Source organism: Oncorhynchus mykiss, chromosome 21 (assembly GCF_013265735.2).
Source record: "Oncorhynchus mykiss isolate Arlee chromosome 21, USDA_OmykA_1.1, whole genome shotgun sequence".
Taxonomy (NCBI): Eukaryota; Metazoa; Chordata; class Actinopteri; order Salmoniformes; family Salmonidae; genus Oncorhynchus; species Oncorhynchus mykiss.
In genome coordinates this window covers 38,046,626-38,073,987 of record NC_048585.1, presented here as the reverse complement: position 1 = coordinate 38,073,987, position 27,362 = coordinate 38,046,626, and the positions used below count along the sequence as shown (strand labels likewise).

The 27,362-nt window shown below is 41.1% G+C and overlaps 2 protein-coding genes across 6 annotated transcripts in view; one reads left to right on the top strand and one right to left on the bottom strand.

Moving 5' to 3' along the window:
* The first annotated feature begins 5,280 nt into the window (after positions 1 to 5,280).
* On the top strand, positions 5,281 to 25,986 carry LOC110500304 (ubiquitin carboxyl-terminal hydrolase 12). Of its 3 annotated transcripts, XR_005038590.1 has the most exons (11): positions 5,282 to 5,711; positions 7,701 to 7,781; positions 9,494 to 9,633; positions 9,789 to 9,862; positions 10,009 to 10,268; positions 10,467 to 10,543; positions 10,786 to 10,869; positions 11,858 to 12,055; positions 12,277 to 12,355; positions 17,731 to 18,074; positions 24,569 to 25,986. XR_005038590.1 is itself a non-coding variant. In XM_036957756.1 (10 exons), exons 1-10 carry the CDS (start codon positions 5,664 to 5,666, stop codon positions 24,578 to 24,580), a joined length of 1,053 nt encoding a protein of 350 aa, XP_036813651.1. In that variant the 5' UTR covers positions 5,281 to 5,663; the 3' UTR covers positions 24,581 to 25,986. The 3 variants fall into 3 exon arrangements, 2 of the variants coding, with proteins under 2 accessions (XP_036813651.1, XP_021433282.1); XM_036957756.1 differs by lacking the exon at positions 17,731 to 18,074 and having other exon boundaries at positions 5,281 to 5,711; XM_021577607.2 differs by lacking the exon at positions 24,569 to 25,986 and having other exon boundaries at positions 17,731 to 19,345.
* Positions 23,206 to 27,362, bottom strand: part of arhgap36 (Rho GTPase activating protein 36) — a 92,766-nt gene continuing 88,609 nt past the window's right edge. For all 3 annotated transcript variants that reach the window (XM_036957753.1, XM_036957755.1, XM_036957754.1), the window contains one exon: positions 23,206 to 24,762. In XM_036957753.1, coding sequence (XP_036813648.1) covers positions 24,431 to 24,762 — 332 coding nt within the window. In that variant the 3' untranslated portion in view covers positions 23,206 to 24,430. The remainder of the gene's footprint in view (positions 24,763 to 27,362) is intronic.

Sequence of the window (27,362 nt, the reverse complement as noted above, 5' to 3'; positions counted from 1 at the left end):
TGCTCTTTAGCTCTTGGAGTCTTAGGAAAAGCTAGACTAGAAATAACTTGCTGGAATAATTTATTTGTAGCATTTCTTATACCAATAGACTATTGGAAGAGGGATGCAAGCTCTTGTTTGGTGAATGTTAAGTACCTCAGCCAATAGAACTCACAGCCACGGGCCGGGAAGTTTGAAATAATTGAGAATTGGGGAGTTTGAAACAAGAGAGAATGCAGAATGGCGGTAGGCTAGAGCAGTTCTTTGTTCAGACCTGTAACCATCCAATCTTTGTGAAGAGAAAAGAAAGCCATCGGCATCTTATTCTATATTATAAACTGGGTGGTTCGAGCCCTGAATGCTGATTGGCTGAAAGATGTGGTGTAAATAACATCTAAAATTTAAAATCAGACTGTATAACACCTGTATGACAAAACATTAATTACTTTGGTAATCAGTTTATAATAGCAATAACGCACCTTGGGGTTTTGTGGTATATGGCCATTACATCACGGCTAAGGGCTGTATCCAGGCATACCGCATTGCGTTGTGCATAAGAACAGTCCTTAGCCACGGTATATTGGTCATATACCACACCCCCTCAGGACTTACTGCTTAATTATTCAAGCATGTCATTACAATGATGAAGATCAGGACAAATAAACATTTAACTTAGGGTAACTGTTGAAAGTGAGGAAGGAATGAAGCAACAAAAGAGAAAGAGGAGGTAGGCATGCCACACAACATTAGGGGAAATATTATGAAAAGGTGTGCATGTGTCAGAGTACTAATTATACAAATGTAAAATAAGAGCCCTATTATATTTCCAAATTAAAATCTAAATCGCTAGCCTAAAATTGTAACTTTGTAGGCACATATCCTGCACCAGCATCACATGTTTTCTCCCAGGTTCATGGTTTGAAAGAGGTGTGTAACTGCAGTCCATATACAGTACCAGTCAAAAGTTTGGACACACCTACTCATTCAAAGGTTTTTCTTTATTTTTACTATTTTCTACATTGTAATAAAATAGTGAATATTTCAAAACTGTGAAATAAGACAAATGGAATCATGTAGTAACCAAAAAAGTGTTAAACAAATGAAAATATATGTTAGATTCTTCAAAGTAGCCACCTGTTGCCTTGATGATATAGGGGTGGTATACAAAAGATAGCCCTATTTGGTAAAGACCAAGTCCATATTATGGCAAGAACAGCTCAAATAAGCAAATAGAAATGAAAGTCCAACATTCCCCTAAGACATGAAGGTCAGTCAATCCAGAAAATATCAAGAACTTTGAAAGTGCAGTCGCAAAAACCATCAAGTGCTATGATGAAACTGGCTCTCATGAGGACCGCCACAGGAAAGGAAGACCCAGAGTTACCTCTGCTGCAGAGGATAAGTACATTAGAGTTACCAGCCTTAGAAATTGCAGTCCAAATAAATGCTTCCCAGAGGTCAAGTAACAGACACATCTCACCATCAACTGTTCAGAGGAGACTGCGTGAATCAGGCCTTCATGGTTGAATTGCTGCAAAGAAACTACAACTAAAGGACACCAATAAGAAGAAGAGACTTGTTGGGCATAGAAACACGAGTAATGGACATTTGACCTGTGGACATCTGTCCTTTGGTCCGATGAGTCCAAATTGGAGATTTTTGGTTCCAATCACCGTGTCTTTGTGAGACGCAGAGTAGGTGAACGGATGATCCCTACATGTGTGGTTCCCACCGTGAAACATGGAGGAGGAGGTGTGATGGTGTGGGGGTGCTTTGCTGGTGACACTGTTTGTGATTTATTTATAATTCAAGGCACAATTAACCAGCATGGTTACAACAGCATTCTGCAGCGATAGGCCATTCCATCTGGTTTCCGCTTAGTGGGACTATCATTTGTTTTTCACCAGGACAAAGACCAAAAACACACCTCCAGGCTGTGTAAGGGCTATTTGACCAAGAAGGAGAGTGATGGTGTGCTGCATCAGATAACCTGGCCTCCACAATCACCCGACCTCAACTCAATTGAGATGGTTTGGGATGAGTTGGGCCACAGAATGAAGAGAAAGCAGCCAATATGTGCTCAGCATATGTGGGAACTCATTCAAGACTGTTGGAAAAGCATTCCAGGTGAAGCTGGTTGAGAGAATGCCAAGAGTGTGCAAAGCTGTCATCAAGGCAAAGGGTGGCCACTTTGAAGAATATAACATACATTTTCATTTGTTTAACACTTTCTGGCTTACTACATGATTCCATATGTGTCATTTCATAGTGTTGATGTCTTCACTATTATTCTACAATGTACGGTAGAAAATAGTAAAAATAAAGGAAAACCCTTGAATGAGTAGGTGTCCAAACTTGTGACTGGTACTGTAATACAGTATAATACAGTGCAGTAATACAGTCCACACTCCAAAAGATTAACTTGCTGGAGCTAGTTTCATTTACTTACCCAATGGAATGGAACATTTGTAAAATGCAGGGCAAATATTCACCTTGATCTGTAGCTTATTCTTTAGATATTTGGGGCTGCTGGTGAACCATGATGTTTTGGGGCTGCTGGTGAACCATGATGTTTTGGGGCTGCCAGGGAACCATGATGTTTTGGGGCTGCTGGTGAACCATGATGTGCAGGCATAATCAAAGTGACACTGGACTAGCACACCTGCCACAGTCTTTAGAATGTCTATAGCTAGGTTTTCATCAAATTGGCAACATATTTTTATGAGAATATTCTAAAATCTGCATGTAAAGCGCATTATGAGCAAAAAAAGATATAGCTTGTATGAAGAAAGGAAGAGAAGCTTTAGGCCTATCCCCAGAGAGATAGAGATATTCTAGCAGCATGCGACCACACTGACTGAGTCTGCTATATAGTTATAGACTTACAGAAGAAGGTTCATTGGTTAATTTTTGATTAGCATATTTTGTATAAAGATAAGCATTATATTGTTAGATGATAGGAGAAACTCTGGTAGGCCTGAAACATTCTTCCTCAAGTCCATTTCAACTGTCAGAGGTAGTTGGAGCATCGGTGAGGCACTGCCTTCCTATCATATGCTTGCAGTTGCTAAAGCTTAATAATGGCCACACCACACCAAATCTTCACAAAAATGTATAAACTTTATTAGGATAATATCAAAAGCAGGCTATTATATTGCGGCAAACACAGCACTACAGTTGGTACTTAATTTAGCCAAAGAAAATGCTCAACATAATGAAACAAAACAATTGCGAACTGGTTTAAACCTTCACAAAAGTTTAGAACAGGCAATATTGCAGCAATTAGCAACAAATGCAAGTGCCTACCATACCCAACAAATGACAGAAATAGGCTGATGTTATTTATTTTACAACAGACCTAGTTAAAACCTATTTTAAACTAAATATGGAGCACACAAAGAAATGTAATTTAGCCAATGAAAATGTCTTAACAAAATTAAACAGGATAGGTTTTGCATATTTAAAAACTGGTTTCAATTAATAAATAGTATTAAAATAATAACAATTATGTACAGTAAAAATAATGATTTGAAAAAATTATAAATAAATGTAAGTTTCAAAATTCCATCCTTCCTGAATAGGATGGATAGTAGCCTGCATTTGGCCTGAACAACCTTCTAATCTTCCACTACAATATTAAAACATATATTAAATTAGCCTTGTAAGATATGATAGACAGCCTCTCCTGGACAATTTGGCCTACTACAATTTTATTTATTGGCATTTCATTTTTGATCAGCCAAAAGCCAGAATTACTAAGGTAAACCCTGGAGCATTTCCCAATCAGAGTTTTGGTTTTGTTACAATTTTTTTTTTGCATAGGTATAGTGAATGTGCCCACTCTGGTATTGCCACGTGTGCTCTAGCCAACAGCTTGCAGATACAGTGCAGGTATAGCCTACTACACAATGAGATTATTATGGACAAAAGAGCTAGATTATTTTTACCTGTCAAATGGCAGCCAAGCATCGATCATCATGTCACCAGAATAAAACCTTTTGAAAGGAGCATCGACCTCATCACTGTGCACTTTCACCACCCTCTGAAGTTCATTATAATTGATTTCATCTGTAGCCTAATAAATTCCATGCTTTTTCATGACATCTTGACATTTTTTTATTGCATAAAAAGGTTGAATGGAAACCTGGTTAATGTCAAGCCATTTTGAGGATGCTGAAGTTATATTTTGGAAGAATGTACATATTCCTACAGGAGACTATTGAAGTAGCCTAATCAGATTAAAACACCGTGACTGGTTGTGTTGATGTCACATATAAAAGGTAATACATTTTAAAAGTGAAATGATAAATATTTAGGCTATATTAAAGCATTAGGTTCTCAGTGCGCGAGAAACAGCCATTTGGATTGGAGAGGAGGCAGAGCACATGTTAAGCTTTCCTGAATAACTGGGCCTGCCAGGAGCATATGTGGCACATTATTATGGGATGACTTGGGATAATGATGATCTGAAACAGACAATGATTCTTCTGATACTTTTACTTCAGTATCAGAAGTAAAAAATACAGTCTTCCGGGCCTGCAAGAACTTATAAACTTTTGAGAGTAGTCCCACAACTGATCCAAATCGAATTAAACAGTCAAATCACAGGACTTTTGCGCCATTATTCAAATGACATTTTCACTGCGGCCTAGAGTAGAATGTTGTACTCACTTGAAAACAATAATTGCATTGTGGTGTTGTGTATACTACTATTATAGTCTAGGTAGGATAATTGTATTGTTTCTAAACAAGATCAATAGGGGAGCTGTGTAAGGTTTTGAGCTGTGTGTTTGATGTCTTCACTGCTCTTTCATGCACAATGATGCACCTGGCCTGTCTGCTGCCTATCAGCTATTCCTATTGGTTCTTATCGATTCAAATTGATGCAGCTTGGAACGCTTTTATGTGTGTTATGATTGCTAGTCAGCCTATTGTCACCATGAATGGTGGATAGAGGGCAGGATAGACCTTAGACTGGTAGATTATACTGACCTGTAGTAAAAAATGTGCACACAAAAGAGTAGTGCATAAGGGAAGTACCAAAACATCCTTGATATAGGGGTGGCGCATGCAAGCAGATGAGAAAATGTGGCTAGGATGGAAGAAATGCTGTAGTAAAACCTGCAAAAGAGCAAATGTTAAGCAGGAAAAAATAGGCACTACCCTCCCCTGTGCCCAATAAAAAAAACGCACAACCCTCTCCAAAGCAAATAACAAGTTTCACAACCCTCCCCTGTTTTAGACCACTTCTCCCCTCGAATAAATTGCGATCTGTCCCTAATTTAGTTCAACCAGGACAGTTCCACGTCGTTTAACGGTTTTGCCTCTCTATGTCCATGCATTCTTAGATCTGCATTCGTGCATGACTGATCTATTACACATCCTGAGAGTGAGTTGCATAGGCTACGATTTAGCCTGCTTCGGTGTATTATCTGCGCAGCGACCAGTCAATTATAATCCACCCAGTGCTAGTGCACAAACGTGTGTGCGCGTGTACTTTCTCTGCGAGCCTCGTTCTCGCCATGAAGCTGGCCTGAGAGGAAACAGTACAGAGTCAGAGCCGTGCATCAACACTCCCTCGTCCCCAAACTGGACGGTGCAAAAAGGGCTCCCCTGAACTCAAACAGCCCCAGCGGCTGTCAACGTTTTCAAATTGGGGTTCGGTCCAATATGGCGACAGACGGATGGAAATACTGATGACAGTCCGAAAGATCGCCTCGATTTGTACGATGGTACGGTATTTTTTTTTCTGTTTAAAATCCGTTATTTTCTATGTGACTAGCTAGTTGGCTAATGCTAGTTAACCTGTCGAACAGGACATGACTGAGGTTTTCCAGGAAGTTGGTTAGCTAGCTAGGCACATCTCTCTAGAGAAGCAAACATAGGTGGCCGTTATTGATGCGTTTAGTTGTTGGGTTTCAAGAAGGTAAAGTATCACTTGACTGCACGGTCTTTAGATATGGGTGGATCAACAGGGGTAGCTAACTTTAGCTAGTTAGCAAATAAGAGCCAGCTAACTAGTTAGCATATAACGTTAGCCTAGCCACAAGCTAATGCTAGTTTTATCAAATCCACAAAGTGTTGACAGAGTTAGCTAAATTTTACGTTACTTGTCTAGCTAACTAACTTAGGTAGTTGTGTTGCTTTCTCTGTCATCTTAGGCGTTTTATTTGATAAAGTATTTTATGCTACTAACATTAGCTAGCGAAATCATATTGGTCAACCTTTCAACTTAAACTAGCTAGCTACATTAAGGTAACTAAAATATTAGCCAGCTACTGAATAGATGCTTGCCAGCAACATTTATCTGGCAAGTTAACTACCTACATAGTGAGTTAGTTGTGTTCTGCTAATCTCGCTCTAGATGTTTCGTTTTCATATACCTCAAGGCAGCAATGAAGTTGCAGAGGTCAGTGCTTGTTAGCTAGCTAACGTTAGCTTGTGCTTCAATGGTTTGTTGTGTAGCGATCAGCAGTAACTGAATTCTATGGATTGAAAGAACTCTGGCTGTGTCATTCAGTAAATCCCGGAGAGATGCTCCACCTGAAATGCAACTCAACCAATTTCCTCACCTGTCCCTCTGCCAAAACATAAAAAATGTCAGGGAACGTGCCACCCTGTGTGACATAATCTTACTCTTACGGATCCCCACATTGACAAGTGACAGGTTATCTACTTAGCCTACCAGTCGCTGATAAAGAAGTGCATTATCCGGTGACAGATTGATTTTGAACCCGCATTTCATCCCTCTGCCGCTGCACCAAGCTTTTATCAGACCAACAGCTAGTTGAGATGAATGGCTGGGGTGTTTTCATTATGGCGATTCTGTAACAAAGCATTTTGTCTGTTGCACAACCTTTTGCAACAGAGGCCTTTTACTCCAAACGGATAACTTTTTGAGAGTTTCTATTGGACAAATTCAGTTAGTTCTCTCCCAGTGATGTGCATATATACATCATTAGTTCCTCCCCGTTTCTTTCAATTTACTCTTATTTGGTTCTTAAACAGTTTGCAAGACGTAATGAATGCACCCCAGATGTCAGGGAGAAATCTTTCACGCAGCCTTTAAATAAAAAATGTGTGCTGAGTGTGTTTAAGCCCTGCTACTGCTAGTCATATTCATAGCCTGTCTGCGTCTTGTAGATCAGTTGTATCGTATGGGAACATCTCACACATGAGACACACACACCTTTTTAGTTATTTCAGTCAGCAGTGGTCATTCTTATATGATGACAGAGCACCATAATGAATTCATAAATGTGTAATCATGGACAAGGACTAGGAGGACCACACCTTCTGTCCCAAGATGATACTGGACAGGTCTCAGGCAGACTGTGCACTTGATACCGTGTAAAATCATTACATAATGATACGTACCAGACCCAGGGGTCAAATGGGATTGGTGAGCATACAGTCCAAGCAGTGTGTTGGGCAGGCCTTCAGTCAATCTAACTAGGCTATATCCCAATATTAATACTAGTAGACCTGCTACATGATATGCTAGAAGCCAAGCATATGAAATAGTGTGAGGGCAGGCCTATAGCCAATCTAACTAGGCTATATCACAATATTCATACTGCATGAAAAGTTATTAGAGCATACTAAAAAGTATTCCAGTGTGGATATTATTGGCACTCTTGGCTAGAATACATGGTTCATTGACTCTTACTGATTTGTAAGTCACTCTGGACGATAGATGGTCATTTTGCTTTGCTTTCCAGGGCGCCAATGCCTCAGCTTTGGAGAAGGAGATCGGACCGGAACAGTTTCCAGTTAATGAACACTACTTTGGATTGGTCAACGTAAGTGCCCACTCAACAATATAAACCATAGCTGTTGGTCAATGTACAGTTGAAGTCGGAGGTTTACATACACCTTAGCCAAATACAGTTAAACTAATTTTTTCACAATTCCTGGCATTTAATTCTAGTAAAAATTCCCTGTCTTAGGTCAGTTAGGATCACCACTTTATTTTAAGAATGTGAAATGTCAGAATAATAGTAGAGATTTATTTCAGCTTTTATTTTTTTCATCACATTCCCAGTGGGTCAGAAGTTTACATGCACTCAATTAGTGTTTGGTAGCATTGCCTTCAAATGGGTTAACTCGGGTCAAATGTTTCGGATATCCTTCTACAAGCTTCCAAAAATAAGTTGGGTGAATTTTGGCCCATTCCTCCTGATAGAGCCAGTGTAACTGAGTCAGGTTTGTAGGCATCCTTGCTCGCACATGCTTTTTCAGTTCTGCCCACAAATATTCTATAGGATTGAGGTCAGGGCTTTGTGATGGCCACTCTAATATCTTGACTTTGTTGTCATTAAGCCATTTTGCCACAACTTTGGAAGTATGCTTGGGGTCATTGTTCATTCGGGAAGACCCATTTGCAACCAAGCTTTAACTTCTTGACTAATGTCTTGAGATGTTACTTCAGTATATCCACAATTTTCCTTCTCATGATGCCATCTATTTTGTGAAGTGCACCAGTCCCTCCTGCAGCAAAGCACACCCACAACATGATGCTGCCACACCTGTGCTTCATGGTTGTCCCCATGTGCCCGTAGTCTGGCTTTTTTAATTAAGGCGGTTTTGGAGCAGTGGCTTCTTCCTTGCTGAGCGGCGTTTCAGGTTATGTCGATATAGGACTTGTTTTACTGTGGATATAGATACTTTTGAACCTGTTTCCTCCAGCATCTTCACAAGGTCCGTTGCTGCTGTTCTGGGATTGATTTGCGCTTTTCGCACCAAAGTACGTTAATCTCTAGCAGATAGAACACATCTCCTTCCTGAGCGGTATGACAGCTGCGTGGTACTATTGTTTGTATAGATGAACATTGTACCTTCAGACATTTGGAAATTGCTCCCAAGGATGAACCAGACTTGTGGAGGTCTACAACTTTTTTTCTGCTGTGTTGGCTGATTTCTTTTGATTTTCCCATGATGTCAAGGAAAGAGGCACGGAGTTTGAAGGTAGGCCTTGAAATACATCCACAGGTACACCTCCAATTGACTCAAATCATGTCAATTAGCCTATCAGAAGCTTCTAAAGCCATGATCCATGCTGTTGAAAGGCACAGTCAACTTAGTGTATGTAAACTTCTGACCCACTGGAATTGTGATACAGTTAATTATAAGTGAAATAATATGTCTGTAAACAATTGTTGGAAAAATGACTTGTGTCATGCCATGACTTGCCAAAACTATAGTTTGTTAACTATACATTTGTGGAGTGGTTGAAAAACGAGTTTAATGACTCCAACATAAGTCTATGTAAACTTCCGACTTCAACTGTAAGTTTCCCAGCATGCACCTGCACAAACACAATATATAACCATAGCTACAGTACCATGGATTTCAGTGTTAGTGTGTTTGCTTTTGAATCAAGATTGAATTACCTTTTTCCAACTATCAAAACACAAGACTTATCAAATGTTCTCACACTTCTACCTCTCTCTCTCTCTCTCCTCACTCTCTCCTCTCCTTTCGTCTTGTCTTCTCCCTCTCTCCTCTCCTCTAGTTTGGGAACACCTGCTACTGTAACTCGGTGCTGCAGGCCCTCTACTTCTGCCGTCCTTTTAGGGAAAAGGTCTTGGCCTACAAGGTCCAGCCCAGACGTAAAGAGTCCCTGCTCACCTGTCTGTCTGACCTCTTCAACAGGTAAAGGGGAGAGAATGTGCCCCACTCGTAGACTCTTGCATAAACACATGAAATGGTTTTTGGAACCAAAAATAGATCAGAAATGGAGGAAAACATTACAATTGGAACTTAGTTACAATTTTCTTTAACTCATGGCAACATGTCCTGTTCAACAGCATCGCTACACAAAAGAAGAAGGTCGGCGTCATCCCTCCCAAGAAGTTCATCTCCCGTCTGAGGAAGGAGAATGGTGAGAAGGAGTGCAAAGGAGAAAAACAAGTTAATCTCGCTCCTGAAAAAGAAAGGATAGATGGAGATTGGAGAAAATGTAGCAACTTTAGACAGCTCATTACTCTTCCATCATCCCCTCTTTCTCTATCCTCTCCCTCCCTCCAGAGCTGTTTGACAACTACATGCAGCAAGATGCCCATGAGTTCCTCAACTACCTCCTCAACACTATCGCTGACCTGCTCCAGGAGGAGAAGGGCCAGGAGCGACAGCAGAACGGAAAACTGGTGCAGAACGGAGGAGGTGGGGGGAGCAGCGGGACAGGAGGAGGAGAGGGAGAGGAAGGGGAGAAGATACAGCAGACCTGGGTCCATGAGATCTTCCAGGGCACCCTGACCAACGAGACGCGTTGCCTCAACTGTGAAGCTGTAAGTGGAGGGAGATCCAAGATGGAGGCTGTTAATGCCGACACTATTGTAATGGTAAAGGCAGATTCAAAATGGAGACTGTCGTTGTTTTTTAAATGAAGGAGAGGAATGGGGCCAGGAGCTGTAAGTTATGCCAGTTTCCTATTACTGAACAGTGTTTAAACAGAGGTAGATGTCACCAATGTAGTTCTTGTCCAGGTGAGCAGTAAAGATGAGGACTTCCTGGACCTGTCTGTCGACGTGGAGCAGAACACCTCCATCACGCACTGTCTTAGGTAGGTGTGTGTGTGTGTGTACTGCCAGAGAGAGAGACACTGTGGGGATGGAGAAAGGGATAGAGGTAAATAAGAGAGAGGAAAATATAAATGAATGAATGGATGGAGGAAAAACTGAAGAGTTCAGTAGGGCCGACTAGGAGGAAGCGTTATGAAAAAGTTATACATGTGCCAAATGACATCACCTTGTGGATGCTCCAGAACTCATCTGTGTGTGTTTCCGTCGTCTTTTCTCTCCACAGGGGTTTCAGCAACACTGAGACACTATGTAGTGAATACAAGTACTACTGTGAACAGTGTCGGAGTAAACAGGAAGCACAGAAAAGGTGAGCTGGCTGGTCTCTGAAAAACGTGGCCAAAAAGTGCATTTAAATGGCAGTTGGCGCAAACATACAGTAAGTAAGTAGGTGATTAGTAGACCGGATCGAAGCTTGCCGGTGATACAGCTAAAGAGGTTTAAATACTAACATTAAAGGCCCAGTGCAGTCAAAAAAAACAAACAAAAATCCTATGTTTTAATGTTTCCCCACTGAGGTGGGAATAATACTTTGTGAAAATTACAATAATGCCCTTTTAGTTTAAGAGCTGTTTGAAAAGACCACCTGAAATTTCAGTCTGTTTTGGTGAGAGGGAGTTTTTCCATTCCATGTTGACATCACCATGTGGTAAATTAGTTAGCAGACCAATAAGAAAGATTATACAACTCATTGTTTGGATGCTGATTGGACAAGCAGCATTCCAAGCCGTGCTCTATTGGCCGTCACAGGCACGCTATGCCTGCTAACAGTTCCATCTGAAAATTATCACTCTGCCGCCATAAGAATCTCATGTTGCTGTCTGAATCATCTCTTGTGTTTATCCCACATTATTTCCCCTTGCTTACATCCTTGCATTTAGTTTGGTACAGCGAGGTTAATTTAAGTCTCCCTGTCTAGACTCGGAAACAATGCTTTACTTTTGAGTGTCGATCTCTGTACCATACATGGAGATTGAATGGTCCCCAGACAAGATGAGACAAAAAAAAAATTGAGCCAGGCAAAATCATGCATCAACATCGTTATCATGGACATATCCAAGTAAATGACGCTGTCGCTTCGGGCCAGACAATGCCATTGACCTTTGACCGTATTTATGATACAGCACTGCCTCTTGTGCCTTATTGCTTAAGTGTTCCAAACCTCTGCCTATAAAAGCTCATTTTATTTTACCCAGAAATGATTTGTTATTGAGATTTAAAAAACGGCTACGTTGGAGCTTTAACCCTACTCCTTCCCCCTTTATATCATATATTATTATGTTCTTTATTATGATTAGGATGCGCGTGAAGAAGCTCCCTATGATCCTGGCGTTACACCTGAAGAGGTTTAAATACATGGACCAGTTGCATCGCTACACCAAGTTGTCCTATCGCGTCGTCTTCCCCCTGGAGCTCCGCCTCTTCAACACCTCAGGAGACGCCACCAACCCCGACCGCATGTACGATCTGGTCGCCGTGGTCGTCCACTGTGGAAGGTAAAGAGATAGAGAGAGAGACTGTGTGGTCGCTCGCTCAGATTGTGCCAGAGATCTGTGTGTGTCTGTTTTTTTTTGTAGACTGTTTCTCTCTCGGCTCTCCCCTTGTCTGTCACCTTTTCAATATTTCACTGTTTCTGTCCATCTCTCTCTTCTCAGCATAGTCTTTTAGTTGTACCTCCTGTCTATAACGTGTATATCTATGTTCCCCTCCTCTCCAGTGGTCCAAACCGTGGTCATTACATCACCATAGTGAAGAGTCATGGATTCTGGCTCTTGTTTGATGACGACATAGTAGAGGTAAGTAGAGCTTGTCTATACTCTATATATTATTTTCTAGTGATAACTCTTCTCTTTATATTCTAAGGGTTGTTTTCCTTCAATTAGTCTATATTCCGTATGTTTTAAGAGAAGAGTGAGATGCTGATCGGCTGTGGTACATGGGGCCCTCAAACACGCCAGCTGTGTTTTCAAAGACAGTTTTTAGTTGCAATACGGTATGAAAGCTGGAGACGGGCAAAACAGAAAGGCTAAATGAACTGTAGGTTCTCGCAAATTCCCAATAAATGCCTCCAATAACGACCTGTTGTCAACAAATGACACCATCTATTTATATGGTATAAACTGGTAGTTTGATTTTACTCACTCATTCACAGCATCCATAGAGACCCATCAGAGACGAGACCTAATCCAAGCTGCATTCCAGTCCATCCCCCTACTACATACCAGACCTGGGTTCAAATATGATTTGCAGTCATTTAAAATATTTGTGTCTGTGCTTAATTGATCTTGCCTGCCTCAATATAACCAATGGAATACTCGGAGGGAGTGTAAACACCGAACATCTGGCACTCTAGGCAGGCTAGAGCAAACGCTAAAAGTATTTGAACCCAGGTCTGATCCCTACTCGCTTCCAATGTTGTCTGGAATTCCATCCTTGCTCCGCTTCGGTCGACCCAGATAGCTCCAGGTGGCTCTGTTAATAATGTGGAATCTTTATGAATAGGGAGTGGGAGACAGACTGGAAACACCAGTTTTAGATAAGTTAGTAGGATGAGCCGAAGGTGGGGGGGATCTTTCTGCCCGTGCATGGTAGTCTAGCTTTCTCTGTCCTCTCACACTCACCATAATCAACCTGCTTTTCTCAGGTAATGAGAATGCATTAAAACAATGCACAGCACACACTATGAAATACTTGAAAGTCGAGTAGGCCTACTGCGTCTGTTGAAATGCTTTCAGACCAGATCACATTCAGGGAATGAGTCCACACGGTAGTAGTATGTGGCCCTGTTTCAAATGTACCCACAGTGTAGAGGTATGTTATAGCAATCGAGGGGCCTGCTTTTTCCACTCCGGGTAGACACTTTCCACAGGCACAGCTCTAGAATCAGCATACACTCAGTTTACCTAGCGTGACCATTAGAGTGGAACAATGCAAAACTGATCTTTGATCAGTGTCTAGGCTTTTTCCGCTATGGAAAGAGTCCCATTGTAACATCTGGTGGATGAGCAGAACCTGGCTGAGTGATGAAGTTTCCACTGGGCTTGGAAAGACACTGGTCTCAGATCAGCTGTGGGGTTTACTGTCTAATGGTTAAAGGGATAGTTAGACCTTTTGGCAGTTAAGCTCTTTTTTCTACTTACCCATAGTCCGTCTAGATGTCCAGTCATGAGCTTATACTAGTTACAATGGCTCCAGAAAATACCTTGAAACTGCACATGGAGACATTAAAAGGGTATCCATGAGTTAATCTGACTCTGGGTAAGTAGAAAAATTGCCAAAATGTCAAATTATCTCTTTAACACTAGAACTGCTGGGCTTCGAGGGAGCCCCTTCAAGCTAATCATTCTGACTGCAAACATTCTAACAGGTTAATACATTTAATTGGGGATGTGCATCGTTCCCTTTCAAGACAATTCCATACGTATCTTGATACGTCGGCTCCGATGTGATACAGGAACGATATGTTTTACTTTGAAACTATTTGGTTTGATTGGAGAACGAATCCATGCGATACGCTGCACTAACATTTCTCGCATAAGCACGTTCATTTTCCTTTCTATACTGAAAAAATATATAAACGCAACACTTACCGAGTTACAGTTCATAGAAGGTAATCAGACAATTGAAATCCATTTATTAGACTACCGTATCAAGCAAAAAGGCAGTAACTAATCATTTGGTCAAAAGTGCGCTATGTCATTTTTGCTACATTAAATACATGTATCCTGCCTCTATTGTGGTTTGGATAAAATGGACGTCATGTTAGCAGTTAACTGCATTAAGTTACTGTGAAACCAAGGTAAATCAAATCTATTTTTCTCAGTTCCACTCTTATGAGCAGCAAATTTGACAAACTGACATGTTGGGAAGGTGGCATCCTATGACGGTACCACGTTGAAAGTCACCGAGCTCTTCAGTACGGCTGTTCTTCCGCCAATGTTTGTCTATGGAGATTGCATGGCTGGGTGCTCTATTTCATACACTTGTCAGCAACGGGTGTGGCTGAAATAGCCGAATCCACTAATTTGAAGGGTTGTCCACATAGTTTTGTGTATATTGTGAGCCCCCCCCCCCAAAAAAAAACGTAGATTTTTATGCCATTGTACAATATATGGCCTTTATTTATTTATTTTTTTCTTCAAGCTCTGTCAAGTTGGTTGTTGATCATTGCTGGACAGCCATTTTCAAGATGCTTTAAGGCAACTGTAACTAGGCCACTCGGGAACATTCAAAGTCGTCTTGGTAAGCAACTCCAGTATAGATTTGGCCTTGTGTTTTTAGGTTATTGTCCTGCAGAAAGACGAATGTGTCTGTTGGAAAGCAGACGAAACCAGGATTTCCTCTAGGATTTTTGTCTGTGGTTTCTTTTTATCCCCAAAACCTCCCTAGTCCTTGCCGATGACAAGCATACCCATAGCGTAATGCATCCACCACCATGCTTGAAAATATGAACACAATAGCGTTTTCATTAGTTTGGTACTGTAGGTTATGTAAAAAAAATAATAAACCACAAATGCATTCACGGGCATATGTCTTGGAACGTGGTAACAGCAACAAAATGTAAACTACACCATCCACCAAGATGCACGCTCAACAAGACACACGGTCAAATAATGACAACATCAGTAGCCTACACATCATTCTAAGTGCCAAGTGTGCTTGTTAAATAGTGAAAATCAGCACATGGGCAATAATGGCCTTATATTTAATAGAAATGTCAAATTGACGGCAGTCAAAACTATTAAATTGTCAGCTCGTGATTTCATGTGTATCTACTAGGGTTACAAATCTCCGGGAACTTTCAAGAAATTGTTTTTCCCGAAATTCTGGTTGGAAGGTTTGCGGAATAAGCAGGAAATCCGGAATCCTATTGTAAGTTCCCGGAATTTTGCAACTGTAGCGTCTTCGTGCCATGCAATGGCATCAGTTGGAGCATACCCATGTCACACAAACAAACAAAACATGTGAGTGCGTTGATGATGTAGTTTTTTTGCTTGATATGTCGGGCCAGCACTCTGTGGTAATCAACCTGTAGCATTGTCATCAGCTTGTTCTATCCAAATGGTGCCATCCCCTCTTCTGTCCCTGCCTCACAGTTTCATTTGGTGGTGGCTTCGACACCTGTTCAGTGCGCCCTTTTCTGCACTTGGGCCTCGGAGGTGTAGGTCAGGCTCAGAATCAGAAGAATAATCATCAGATGTCATGATTAATTTCTTCCCTGCCATCGGAGTCATTCTCATTCAGATTTTGTAGCAGCTTGAACGCGGTAGCATGTGCGTCCGTTTGTCTTAGTCTTCTTACCGTTGTAAATGACGCACTCTCTCGCTGTGTACTCCCAAGTAGGCAAGTGTAGACTAATACGATTCAGTGGACTGCAGGGTAGCCTAGTGGTTAGAGCGTTGGACTAGTAACCGGAAGGTTGCAAGTTCAAACCCCCGAGCTGACAAGGTACAAATCTGCCGTTCTGCCCCTGAATAGGCAGTTAAACCACTGTTCCTAGGCCGTCATTGAAAATAAGAATTTGATCTTAACTGACTTGCCTAGTTAAATAAAGGTAAAATAAATAAAAAATGTTGGGCCCTATTAAAATCTGCGTTGTGGACAGAAGCACGGAATCCAGACATTAAAGCGGGGTTCAACAATATAAAGACATTTATTGAAGATATTAGAACATTTTATTAATATGCCCACATTTGATAAGACATTAACAAAATGCATCAGTGATTCACATTTTCCTTCAACTTTCTTTAGAGGCAATGCAGGAATGCCCATTTGTCTAGCACTTTGTGTAGCGTCTTCTGGTAAATGGAAAGGCTTTCCTAAAAACCTTCTCACTTAATAAATGTTAACTACAAAATAGCTAGTGCCCACTTGATATCATGATTGTTTGCGTCAATGCAGTGGCAATTTGTATTAGCAAACTCTACAATCACATGTATGCTACAGAAACACCCCCAATCAGAGTCTCTTGCTGGTGTGCAGTTAAATTAAAGGATATCTACACTCATAAATGAAAAGTTCTTTGATTTTTCTTTTCTTCCAGACCTCAAGTGGTCTCCTTGTGTAGTTTTAAGCATTGTTGAGGATTTAAAATATCCAATTTGGTTGTTTTTCTATTAAAGATGTTGTTTTTTGAGAGCGTAAACCTAAAAAAAACGGGGAAACAGAAACCTGGGGAAAACAGCACTTTGGAAAAAATAATGGAATTAGCCAAAAAATAAAACTGATTTTCATAGGGACCTAGATATAGCATACATGCAATTTAGATATTTATAATTAGAACAGATCAATACAAAAGAATGGGCCTCCCTCTTCTTCATTCCCAATTGATGTTTACAATGTTTGGCATTGTTTGCTCCCCCTCACTCATCAACTCACACATTCTCCCCCATCATCCTTTAAACTTCATTTATTTAATCTGTTATACCTTGTGTAAAAATGTTTAGGTTAAGTTTCAAGGCAGTTATCAACTGGACACCTTCAACTGTCGGGAGAAGGAGGGGCGACGGGGGAAAACCATTCAAAACGAATTACAACTTTGAAAATGGCACTAATAATTGTTTTTAAATTCATGAGCAGTCAAATTACTGCTTTAGCTGTTCTAGTGTTACGGTTGGGGTTTGGAGAAGGGAAACTGATCCTAGATCTGTAGCTAAGGGGCAACTTGGAATGAGAGGGGATAGAAGAGTAGACATGGCTGCTGTGGGTTTGTTTTGAAATTCTTCTTCCTCTTTTCCTCCTCTCACTCTCGCACGCAGTCCACTCCAATTTCAGTTTCCAGGAGAAAGGGAGAGGTACCTTTTTTTTTCTCTCCTGGAAACCAACATTGGAATGAACTGCAAATAAACATTGTTGCCTCACTATTCTACCCTCACAACTGGTCGACGCACTACCGATTTTATTCTCTCTTTCGTCTGAGGGGATCCACATTTGTTCTACCGCAAACATATATTCTTAGATATTTCCAAAATGTGTATGACAAGTAACACAACACAGTAAAAAGATAGGGCTCTGGGCCAAAAGTAGCGCACTATATTGTGAACTATGTCGCCATATGTTTGTGTCGTGACAGACACAAACACTTCCGATTTGTTTCTGCGATTTATATGGGGAATAGTAGGGTGTAATTTTGAGATTCGGCCTAACCTTAAACTCTTCTCCTCCTTTATAGAAAATCGACGCCCAGGCGATCGAGGAGTTCTACGGTCTAACGTCTGACATTTCTAAGAACTCTGAGTCAGGTTACATCCTGTTCTACCAGTCCCGGGACTGAACCAGCAAATGGCAGCGGCCCAAGGCTGAAACGGGCCATTGGGATTGGGACTCAGCATAGAGGGGAGGGGCTTGGGCAGCCACAGGCCCCGCCTAGCCCACCACCTGTTTTTAAATATTCAGGCTTTACAGCGGGAGCTGTGGAGCGCCGAGAGGATGCATAGAGGAGGATCTTCAGCAGACAGGAGCCAACGATGCCTGAGCAACTGATCAGTTGATATGACATCGTAGAACGAAGAGCAGGTACCGGGGATTGTTATGTTTCGTCATCCTCTCCTCCTTTTCATCATCATCGTCCTGGTTGTCTTTTTTGGGGGGTTTGACAGCAGATTAGAAATATATGGTGTGTTAGTTTGGCGAGCTCTCTGCTTACATGGTGTGCCGTTACTGATGTGGCGCCATTTACTGGTGTTTCATCAATTATTGGTGTCCTTGTCATATTTAGTGCCACTCAGAGGGGCTAAACAGGATTTGGGATTGATGAAAAGTGGATCTGCCATTTCTTGAATGTTCTCAATACTTTGTTGCCAGTTGTTGTTAGTTTGGAGAGTGGGGTGGAGAGTTGAGTTTGGTCCCTTTGCAGCTCACCGGGCCAGATCTGGCAGTGTTTTATTATATCATGGTTCAGATCCTGAAAGCTACACATCTATATTACCATCTGTTTAAAGGGACACACGCATATAAGCTCTCTAACTTCCCCCTCTGGCCACAACAGCAAACTACACCACCAACTACAAATAACCTGCCAACCAGATGTTTATCTTATATCTGTCTCCTAAGCAAGCAAGTATCTCACTGGTGTCAATGGCTGTGCTTCAAATGGCAGCATATTCCCTATGTACTGCACTCTATAAGTACAGCACTATATATGGAGTAGGCTGTCATTTGGGACATATCCCAGCCATCCTCTTTTGTGTCGTCTTTAATGCAGTATAAACCTGATTGGCTGCTGCAACATTTAGCTCCTCTTCCTGTCACCTGATATGAAACTTCCAATCAGAGCCTGAGGTATACAAACATTTCCTGTTTATTTTTTTTTGACCGTAGAAGTAAACCAAACATAGCGGTTGTTTGGTTTATAATATTAAGTATGTGCTACACTGCCAGTTGGGGTAATAAACCTAACTTCACTCTTTTTAAAAGGCTTTGTCCCAATATCTATTCTAGCACAATACCAAGTATGCAGTCCCAATACATTCTAAGTAATACGCTGGTGTAGGTATTGGAACAGAGCCTGTACTCTCAACAGAAAGATACATTGATTAAGGACCACTATTCATAAAATGTCTCCAGAGCAGGAGTGCTGACCTAGGATCAGTTTTGACTTTTTAAATCTGATCCTAGATCAACACTCTTACTCTGAGAAGCTTTATGAATACAGGCCCTGATCCATCACTCTGACATGGGAGGTGTTTATGTTAGCTAGGCCCAGAGTGAGATCTGTATTAAAGTTGAATGTAAGACAGTCTGCCGTTTTTAAATATACAGTACGAAACTGGCTGCTTATTGGTTGGCCCATACTTAGGGCCTGGAGTTTTCACCAATCCTGACCAGTACTAGATATATAGGTTGTGTCTTAATGGCACCTGATTCTCTAACATATATTGTGCTATTTTTGACCAGGTCTCCTAGGGACTCAGCTGTGGTCTGACTAAGGCCCAGAGTTTTCTTAAATCTCAAACACACCCCACCAGTTGGAGACCTAGGCACCTTATTCACTACATAGTGCACTACCTTTGTCCAGAGCCCTAGTGGGTATAGGGTGCCATTTTGTGTTTTTAGGCTATACTCTGCAACCATATATTAATTCATATTTTAACGCATAAACCATTCCTTTGCGAGCTCAAATCTAACTGTCTTAGACGTGCTGCTTGTTTTCAGGGTTAACTAATTACTAATATGAGGTTGACATTGGTGAAGGACTTAAACAAAACATTTTACGTTGTGTATAGAGTTGCAGAACTCTGGTAACTTTCCCAAAATTCTGTCTGGAAGATACGCAGAAACCGAGCTGACAAGGTACAGATCTGTCGTTCCGCAACCTGAAGAAGGCAGTTAACCCACTGTTCCTAGGCCGTCATTGAAAATAAGAATTTGTTCTTAAATGACTTGCCTAGTTAAATAACGGTAAAATACATTTCCTAACTCTTGAGATTTGCAGTGAAGTGCGGAGCAAGAAAATGCCCTCCCTCTGGCTAGATCAAAATATCTGTAACATGTGTTTGTTTTCTGACAATGCAGAGAGGAGAAAAAGGAGAACCTGATTTAGAAAAATAATAACACGAGGAATAAACACACAATAACTTGGTACCAGTACCGAGGCTAAAAAGTGTTTTTGCAGTACTTTAATCCTACCCTGTGATGTCACAGAGAAGCGTTTTTTCCCCCCTTGTCTTTTTAACCAGAGATCATGGAAATTTGCTCTTTTCGCATATGTTCACACTGGTATGATGTTGGAGATATGAGGTTGAAAAGTGGAGGAATTGCCCTTTTTAAATGCTAGATTGTGTGACTTGCTACTCTACTTAGAACGTGTTTGGATGGTGAGGGAGCTAAACTCATTAATGATTGAACTTAGGCTATTACGATCTAGAGTATTTACCTAGTACACTCTTCTAGCCTATAGGGTTAAACTCTCACTGGGTGAGTCCCAAATGGAACTCTGTATCTTTTGTAGTGCACTACTTTTCACCGGGGCACGTAAGGAATAGGGTGCCATTTGGGACGCACACTCCGTCTACCCTGTCTGTCTGCGTCTCTGTACTCCCTAACCTTTGGTGTGTGTCGTAGGTGAGTGAAGTGAGGTGTGGCATACCAGAGGTGTGTGTGTATAACAGTGGTTTGACCCCTTTTCTTGCTGCTGACAGTGCAACTGACGCACGCACACACACACACACACACACACACACACACACACACACACACACACACACACACACACACACACACACACACACACACACACACACACACAGAGCCAATTATCACGTTTGGGTTGATTTGTGTTTGAAGTGAGTGATCGCGAGCACACGCCGCAGGACACGCATGGCTGGACACAGTGCAGAGAAACAGGTGTCACACAGCTTTCCATAGTGTGTATTCCAGCCTAACTGACAGAGGGACATGTAATGCAGCCTAATGTTAAAGGTAGACTCCGTGAAATGATGTTGCCACGAACAGCACTGCTGACATTTTGCGATGAGCAAGACATCGCTCCCACAGAGTCAGACGCAGTATTTGCGACTGTGCACGGGTTTGCTTCACGCCGAGATGTTTAGCCTCGCGCCTCAGCGCTCTTAGTTGCGGAAATCGACCCACTATGCTGTTTACTTTGTGCACCTACGTCATATCCCCGAGTCTCCCTTTTTAGCTGCATGAAATGGTGTTTAGATATAGCAGCTTCGTCTGTAACTAACAAACTACACTGGTCTGCAATGTGTCCCGTTTTGCTTCCTGGGTGCGTATCAATAGTCTTAACGTGGCTTCCTCACCTCGTCTCCTTTCCTTCAGCTGCAGTGATGTGTAAAACCTGGGTAGGGGACAGCAACATTTTCTATCCATTTCTAGGTATTTGGTTTAACCAGTCCAGTTCTTTTCACCTCGTTGTAGATCATTGGTAGTTACTAATATTTCAGAGGGAGACACTTTAGTAAAACAAAATCGCTGGGCGAGCCGCACACCCGTCAGAGAATGGGGGTAGGGGGTGGTCACCAAAATAGTACGCTATAATAAATTGATCTATACATGATATTTAAGATACTATTAACAGACCGTCAATCTATTTGATGATCTGATTCTCTATTTTTGGACACTTGGAGGTATCCGAAACAAATGCATCAGGAAGGTATTGTAAAGTTCCAGAAAACATCAGGGATGATCATCAAGCAATGATATAAGATCATTTGTGGAGAATCGATTAATTTCCCTCAGTTATTCTGTGCAGACTCATCACTCTCCCTTCTAACGAGCCCTGCACAGCTTTTATAGGTGGTAATCACTCCAACCGTTCAAAATCTACAGCAAAATTTGTAGGAACAACGATTTCAAGATGCGCTGGAAACTATTTTTGCTCCTCTGTATGTCCCAGCCGCTGATAAGGTTTCTCACGTAACCAATGACTGTGCCCGGTTTAGGCGAAGGGAAGGACACGAGGAGAGTTGGCTGTTCTTTTTCTTCTAAAGAAATTCTGTGTACGTACTGACACACATACCAGGTGTGTCCCAAATGGCACCCCATTCCCTATGTGTTGTACTACATAGGGAAAAGGGCACCATTTGGGACGCATACACCACCATACTTCCATAAACTTGATGAGGGGTAGTGATGGTTTAGAAGACACGGGTGGGAACAACAAATTAAAACTAGGGTCTGAAGTTAGTTTATTTTAAGTATTATTATTAACTTTTTCTATATATTTTGCTAATTTAGACCTACCATTCTTGTGTAGGCAGCTGAGATGAATGGGGTTGTGATTTATTTGGGGTTATATTTGAGAGAATGTTTGTCCCAAATGTCACCCTATTCCCTATGTAGTGCACTACTTTTGACCAGTGCCCATAGGGCTGTCAAAAGTAGTGCACTATATAGGGAATAGGGTGCTGTTCAAAAGTAGTGCACTACATAGGGAATAGGGTGCCATTTGGGATGGAGACATTGAAAATGTGTAAATATAAAGATGTTATTGGAGTATAATTAATTGCTTGCTTGAAATAAGAGGTCTATACGATTGATCATATTCAATTACGACCAGGATGTTTTTCCTGATCAGGAAAAATCCCTTGTCCTAGAAACATTTCCTGGGGTGGTAATTTCATTTCAATCCCAGTCAACTGAATTTGCCATGGGGGATTTGTCCACAGATGTCCATTTCACTACTTTAACTCGCCAAGAATGTAATAGGAATTGAACCCGGCACTGCTCTGTGTAAAGTGATTTAAGTTGAAGTGCACTTTGAGAAGGGGAGGAGTGTTTATTGGGGTGCAAAGTGAGATGTAGTGAAAATGAGATGCAGTGAAAATGTGTATGTTTGGGGGAAAAAGGTTTTGGTCTCAACTTTCTCCAATAAATAACTGGTTTAAGACGGAAAAAGTGTCTGTCTCTTTCTCTCTGTATGTGTGCACTGGTTCTGTTACATTTTCAAAGTAGAACATTTACAGAACTTTACTGGGAAAGCTGATGCTTTGTTCCCCTTAGGGGTTGCTGCTGTTCTACACGGTCATGTCTTATGGAAAAGTAGGTGAAATTCCAAAAATACAGAATTTCCCCAGACATTACACAAGGGACTTCTTGCTTCAGTATGCTATGAATCAACAACCCTGTTTTGTGTTTCTAAATCTGTTTTACCCCCACTGGATTCAATAAAGGATAACAAAGCAACAATTGTACATTTAATTCAAATCTCGTACATAGATGCATTCCAAGATACAAGAAACACCTGTAAGAAAATAGACAGTTTGAAATCTAGCTACACCTTGAGGGGATATTGCTTGCTTGTTTACAAAGTATAGAAAAGTATTGCCCCAAAAAAATTTGCACATACTGTCTAATGGTACAAGAGTGAGATTAATATTTACAGGATAGCAAGCACCTCATGGAACAAGTATTTTGTTGGATATCAATACTGCAATTCAACAAGGTCCAGAACAAATACAGAGACTGGATGCACACAAGCCTACATTTTTTATATACATACAAAAAACAGACAATACTGCATTTACATGGTAGGGACAGGTTTACTATAAGAAGTTGTCTCAATCCTCAAGCCCAATTGAATTCTCAGGTAGTTCTTTAGTTATTGAATACATGGCCACATTGTCCCCGGTAGTTAATTACTATAGTCCTGTGAAGCGTGATAAGTTCCAGACAGAAATGATGTGTGGGGTGACCTTTCACCAGAAGATGAAGCAAACGCATTGAATATACTTTTCTGTACATATGAAAAATGTCACCTTTGTCATGGCAACCAATGTTTCAAACCCAATATATGAGATTCGAGAAAGCACTTGGGATTGAATTAATTTCCCGATTGAGCCGACATATGCAGCGGTTAACGGTGAATGCAGTCTCGGCTAGCATGGGAACGTTGTCTTTAAAATGTCAATCAGGCTCCAACGCAGAACTTTATATGAATCGAGCCCATAGTCTTCACGGTTTAAAACACTATGTATTTACAGTGTGTTGCCCATCGTCTCCTTGGTCTTCAGCCGTATCAAACATTAAGTGTTCAGTTACCCAACAGAGGGTTCATAATATAGATGATCATAAAGGATACAGCCACTGATGTTTTTTTTCTGGCTGTTTGGATGGAGCTCAGTGTAGCATCACGAGAGATCATGGATAAGTTGAGGGATAGAGGGGAAGGGGATAGGCGCTAGAGTAAAAAATATAAGTTCACACGTTACAACAATGTGTGTGCGGTCTACGTTTGCACTCGTATGAATACGTATAAACACTACTCTACATCAGTGTCCCTCAACGTGGTCCAACCACCTCCCAGCCACCCAGAAATGACAATATGGCAGACCAGACAAAGGCATGGTGGGCCAATCCAACCATTTCTAGTCCCAATCCACCCCCCCCCCCCCCAGTGTTCTATCCTGTCATACCATGGTCTCAGACCCTGAGCCCTTGCCTGTGAAGAAGTCCCAAAAATGACTTGTATGACTAGGAGAGGGTTTCTCTTTCTCCTCCTGGGGTGTCTGCCTCACCCAGATACTGTTTTCCCCCTGTCCTCCCAGGCTGGAGCATGAGGCAGCCCCCAGGGTGAAGCTCAGACCTTCGCCCAGCGGAATCCTCCGTTCCTGGGCATGGTGTTGGCTGTCCTCTGGGTGGACTCTGGAGCTACTGGAGGGCTGGGCCAGACTCAGTAGGTTGTGGTGGGAGTGGAACTGTCTCATCTGACCAATGGACTTGGACGGGGTCTCGTTGGAACCTGGTGAGGGAGAGCCTTTATTTCATTAGGATCTCTTTTAGTCCTTAATTGGACTAATCTTCCAAGAGTCCTTAAACATTAAAATACAAGCTATAATACGATCACATTTTCACATAACACACTGTTACAAACTGACATATTGACCAGATAATTACTCTAAAGAGTCTGAAAATATAGATTGATTCCTTCATCTACCTTCCAATGTATTATATTTAAATGGTTTAAAGTTTTTTTTAATTATTTATTGAAATGTTTCTGGTTTGCTCAGATAAATGATTCAATTTCTTTATTGGTCCGAATCGAAATGTTCTTTTGCCTATTTTTCTTTTATGTCTAACACAGATAGTGGACAATCTATTCCTAGTATTTACTGAATGACTGTCTCTTACCAGCTGAATACCATTGTGAATTGGCTGTTTTAAATAGTGTAAATTGTGAAATAAAATAAGCATTTTTTTTCTCCAATTACCTTGTTGATTGAGCATTGTGCATGACTACAACAGAATTACCATATCGGAACCTTAAAACACGCCTTGCTGCTTTGTTCTGTTCAGTCTGCATCCTTCTAATTTCACTTGCTGATGAATTTCCCCAGACCACAGAACAGTAGTTCACCTGACTCCCAATTAATGCCTGGGTTGTTTGCTTAAGAATATTTCCCAGTAAATATTTAGCTATCCTTCTGATCATGCATGCAGTTGTAATTATTATTATTTTTTTACATTGAGTTATTTGAGATGACCACGATAAAGCAGTTGTCTAGCTGGACCCCTAGTAGTTTGGTTTCTGACACTCAATTGGTACTCACTCCATACTTAACTGTATCCCATTCTGTTGGCCTTTTCCTGGTGGAACAGACCAACATAACCTATGTTTTCTTGGCGTTCAAAACAAGTTTGTTCCAGCAAACCCACTCCCTGATATTTCCCAGATCTACTTGTAGAGCTTGGTGTACCTGTTGAACTGATTATCTTGCTGAATATATTGTAGTTTCATCTGCAGATATAGTAGCTTGAGTTTCAGATAAGACATAAGGAAGGTCGTTGGTATATATTAAGTAAAGAAGTTGCCCAAGGCAGCTGCCCTGCGGTATTCCACAGTTTAAAGCATGAGGGGAAGAATACGACCCATTGATATAGGTGGACTGTTTCCTGTCAGTTAGATATGACTGTACCCAATTCAATGCTGACTCCTTAAACCTATAATAAAATAATTTTGTCAAAACCTGCTATTGTCTATAGCATTGAGCCTCTGGTCAGTCATGTCAACCAGTTCAATTCAATTTTGGCAATACGCATGCTGATTGGCTGTGATCAGATCATTCCTTTCTATGTACTCCCATATTTGTCTACTCACAATACCCTCCAATATCTTAATGAGTGAAGGGAGTAGACTAATTGGTCAACTATTGGCAGGAGTAATGGGTTCTTTGCTGTCTTTCAGGGTTGGACACAGTTCAGCATGCGTCCATATATTTGAAAATGTCCCCTTTTCCAGTGATCCAATTAAATATGTATTTCAAAGGATCTGCAATCTGGGGAGCAGCATAGCGAAGTAAAAAATTGTCCATAAGATCATAACCAAATTTACCATTGGGTAATGACTTCAATAGGATGATTGGCAATATCAGCTGGTTTTGTTATTGTTCTGCCGTCACCCTCCACACTAGATGGGCATGATGAGATGTACCAAGTAAGCCCTTAACTGTATTCCATACTTTAAAAAAATAATTTTTACAATCAATAAAAGCATTGTTTTAAAATAATGTTTTTTTCTTGCGATCAATTTAACTGCATAATTACGTGGTGTCCTATAATTCTGTTAATCAATTTCCAGTTTAGATTTGGCTAACACTTTTGCCATATTTTTGGAGAAAATGCCTCACCCAATCCATGGAAAATGGACAAGCCCCAACTGTACTCTTTCTTACTGGGGCATGATGGTCCGTTACCTCAGTGAGCAAATCAATAAAACATTCTGAAGTGTGATTTAAATCATCCTCTAGATAAATCAGCTCCCAAGGTACAGCAGCCAAATCATTTAGAAATAGATTATGATGAAATGTTTTAACATTTCTCCTGACCAAAATCCTAGGGGGTTTCTTTGGAACCTTGGTTTTCATGGTTATGGTCACAAAATTATGGTCTGTCCAGCCCACTGGCATTGATCTGGCTTTTAAGGATCGGACCCTTTTTTTTTCAATTTTCACCTAAAATGACATACCCAAATCTAAATGCCTGTAGCTCAGGCCCTGAAGCAAGGATATGGATATTCTTGGTTAAGCATTGCAATGGTATATTACAGAAGATCAGATCAACGCACATGTCTGAACGGTGACCTAACTTAGTTCATGATCTAATAGTATCATTAACCATTTGTTTCAAACCACAGCTCTCGGGATATCTCATTAATTTAGTTCTATTTGAATTATTATGATTCTTCCAATTTATATTGATATCACCCAAGATAAATACATCTCTGTGGCCTGGTCAAACCCAGTGCATAAGTCATCCAGATAGGACACCTTAGCGCTAGGAGGTTTAGACACACATCCTTCCAATATGGCTGCCTGGTGAGGCAGATGAGCCCATATTGCCTCG

What these genes read in the sequence shown, in the direction of transcription:
- LOC110500304 (XM_021577607.2), top strand. Translation starts at nt 5,664, where the DNA reads ATGGAAATACTGATGACAGTCCGAAAGATCGCCTCGATTTGTACGATG. An exon ending in AAACAGGAAGCACAGAAAAG is followed by an intron (nt 10,870 to 11,857) that starts GTGAGCTGGCTG and finishes TATTATGATTAG; the next exon opens with GATGCGCGTGAAGAAGCTCC. An exon ending in GTGGTCGTCCACTGTGGAAG is followed by an intron (nt 12,056 to 12,276) that starts GTAAAGAGATAG and finishes CCTCCTCTCCAG; the next exon opens with TGGTCCAAACCGTGGTCATT.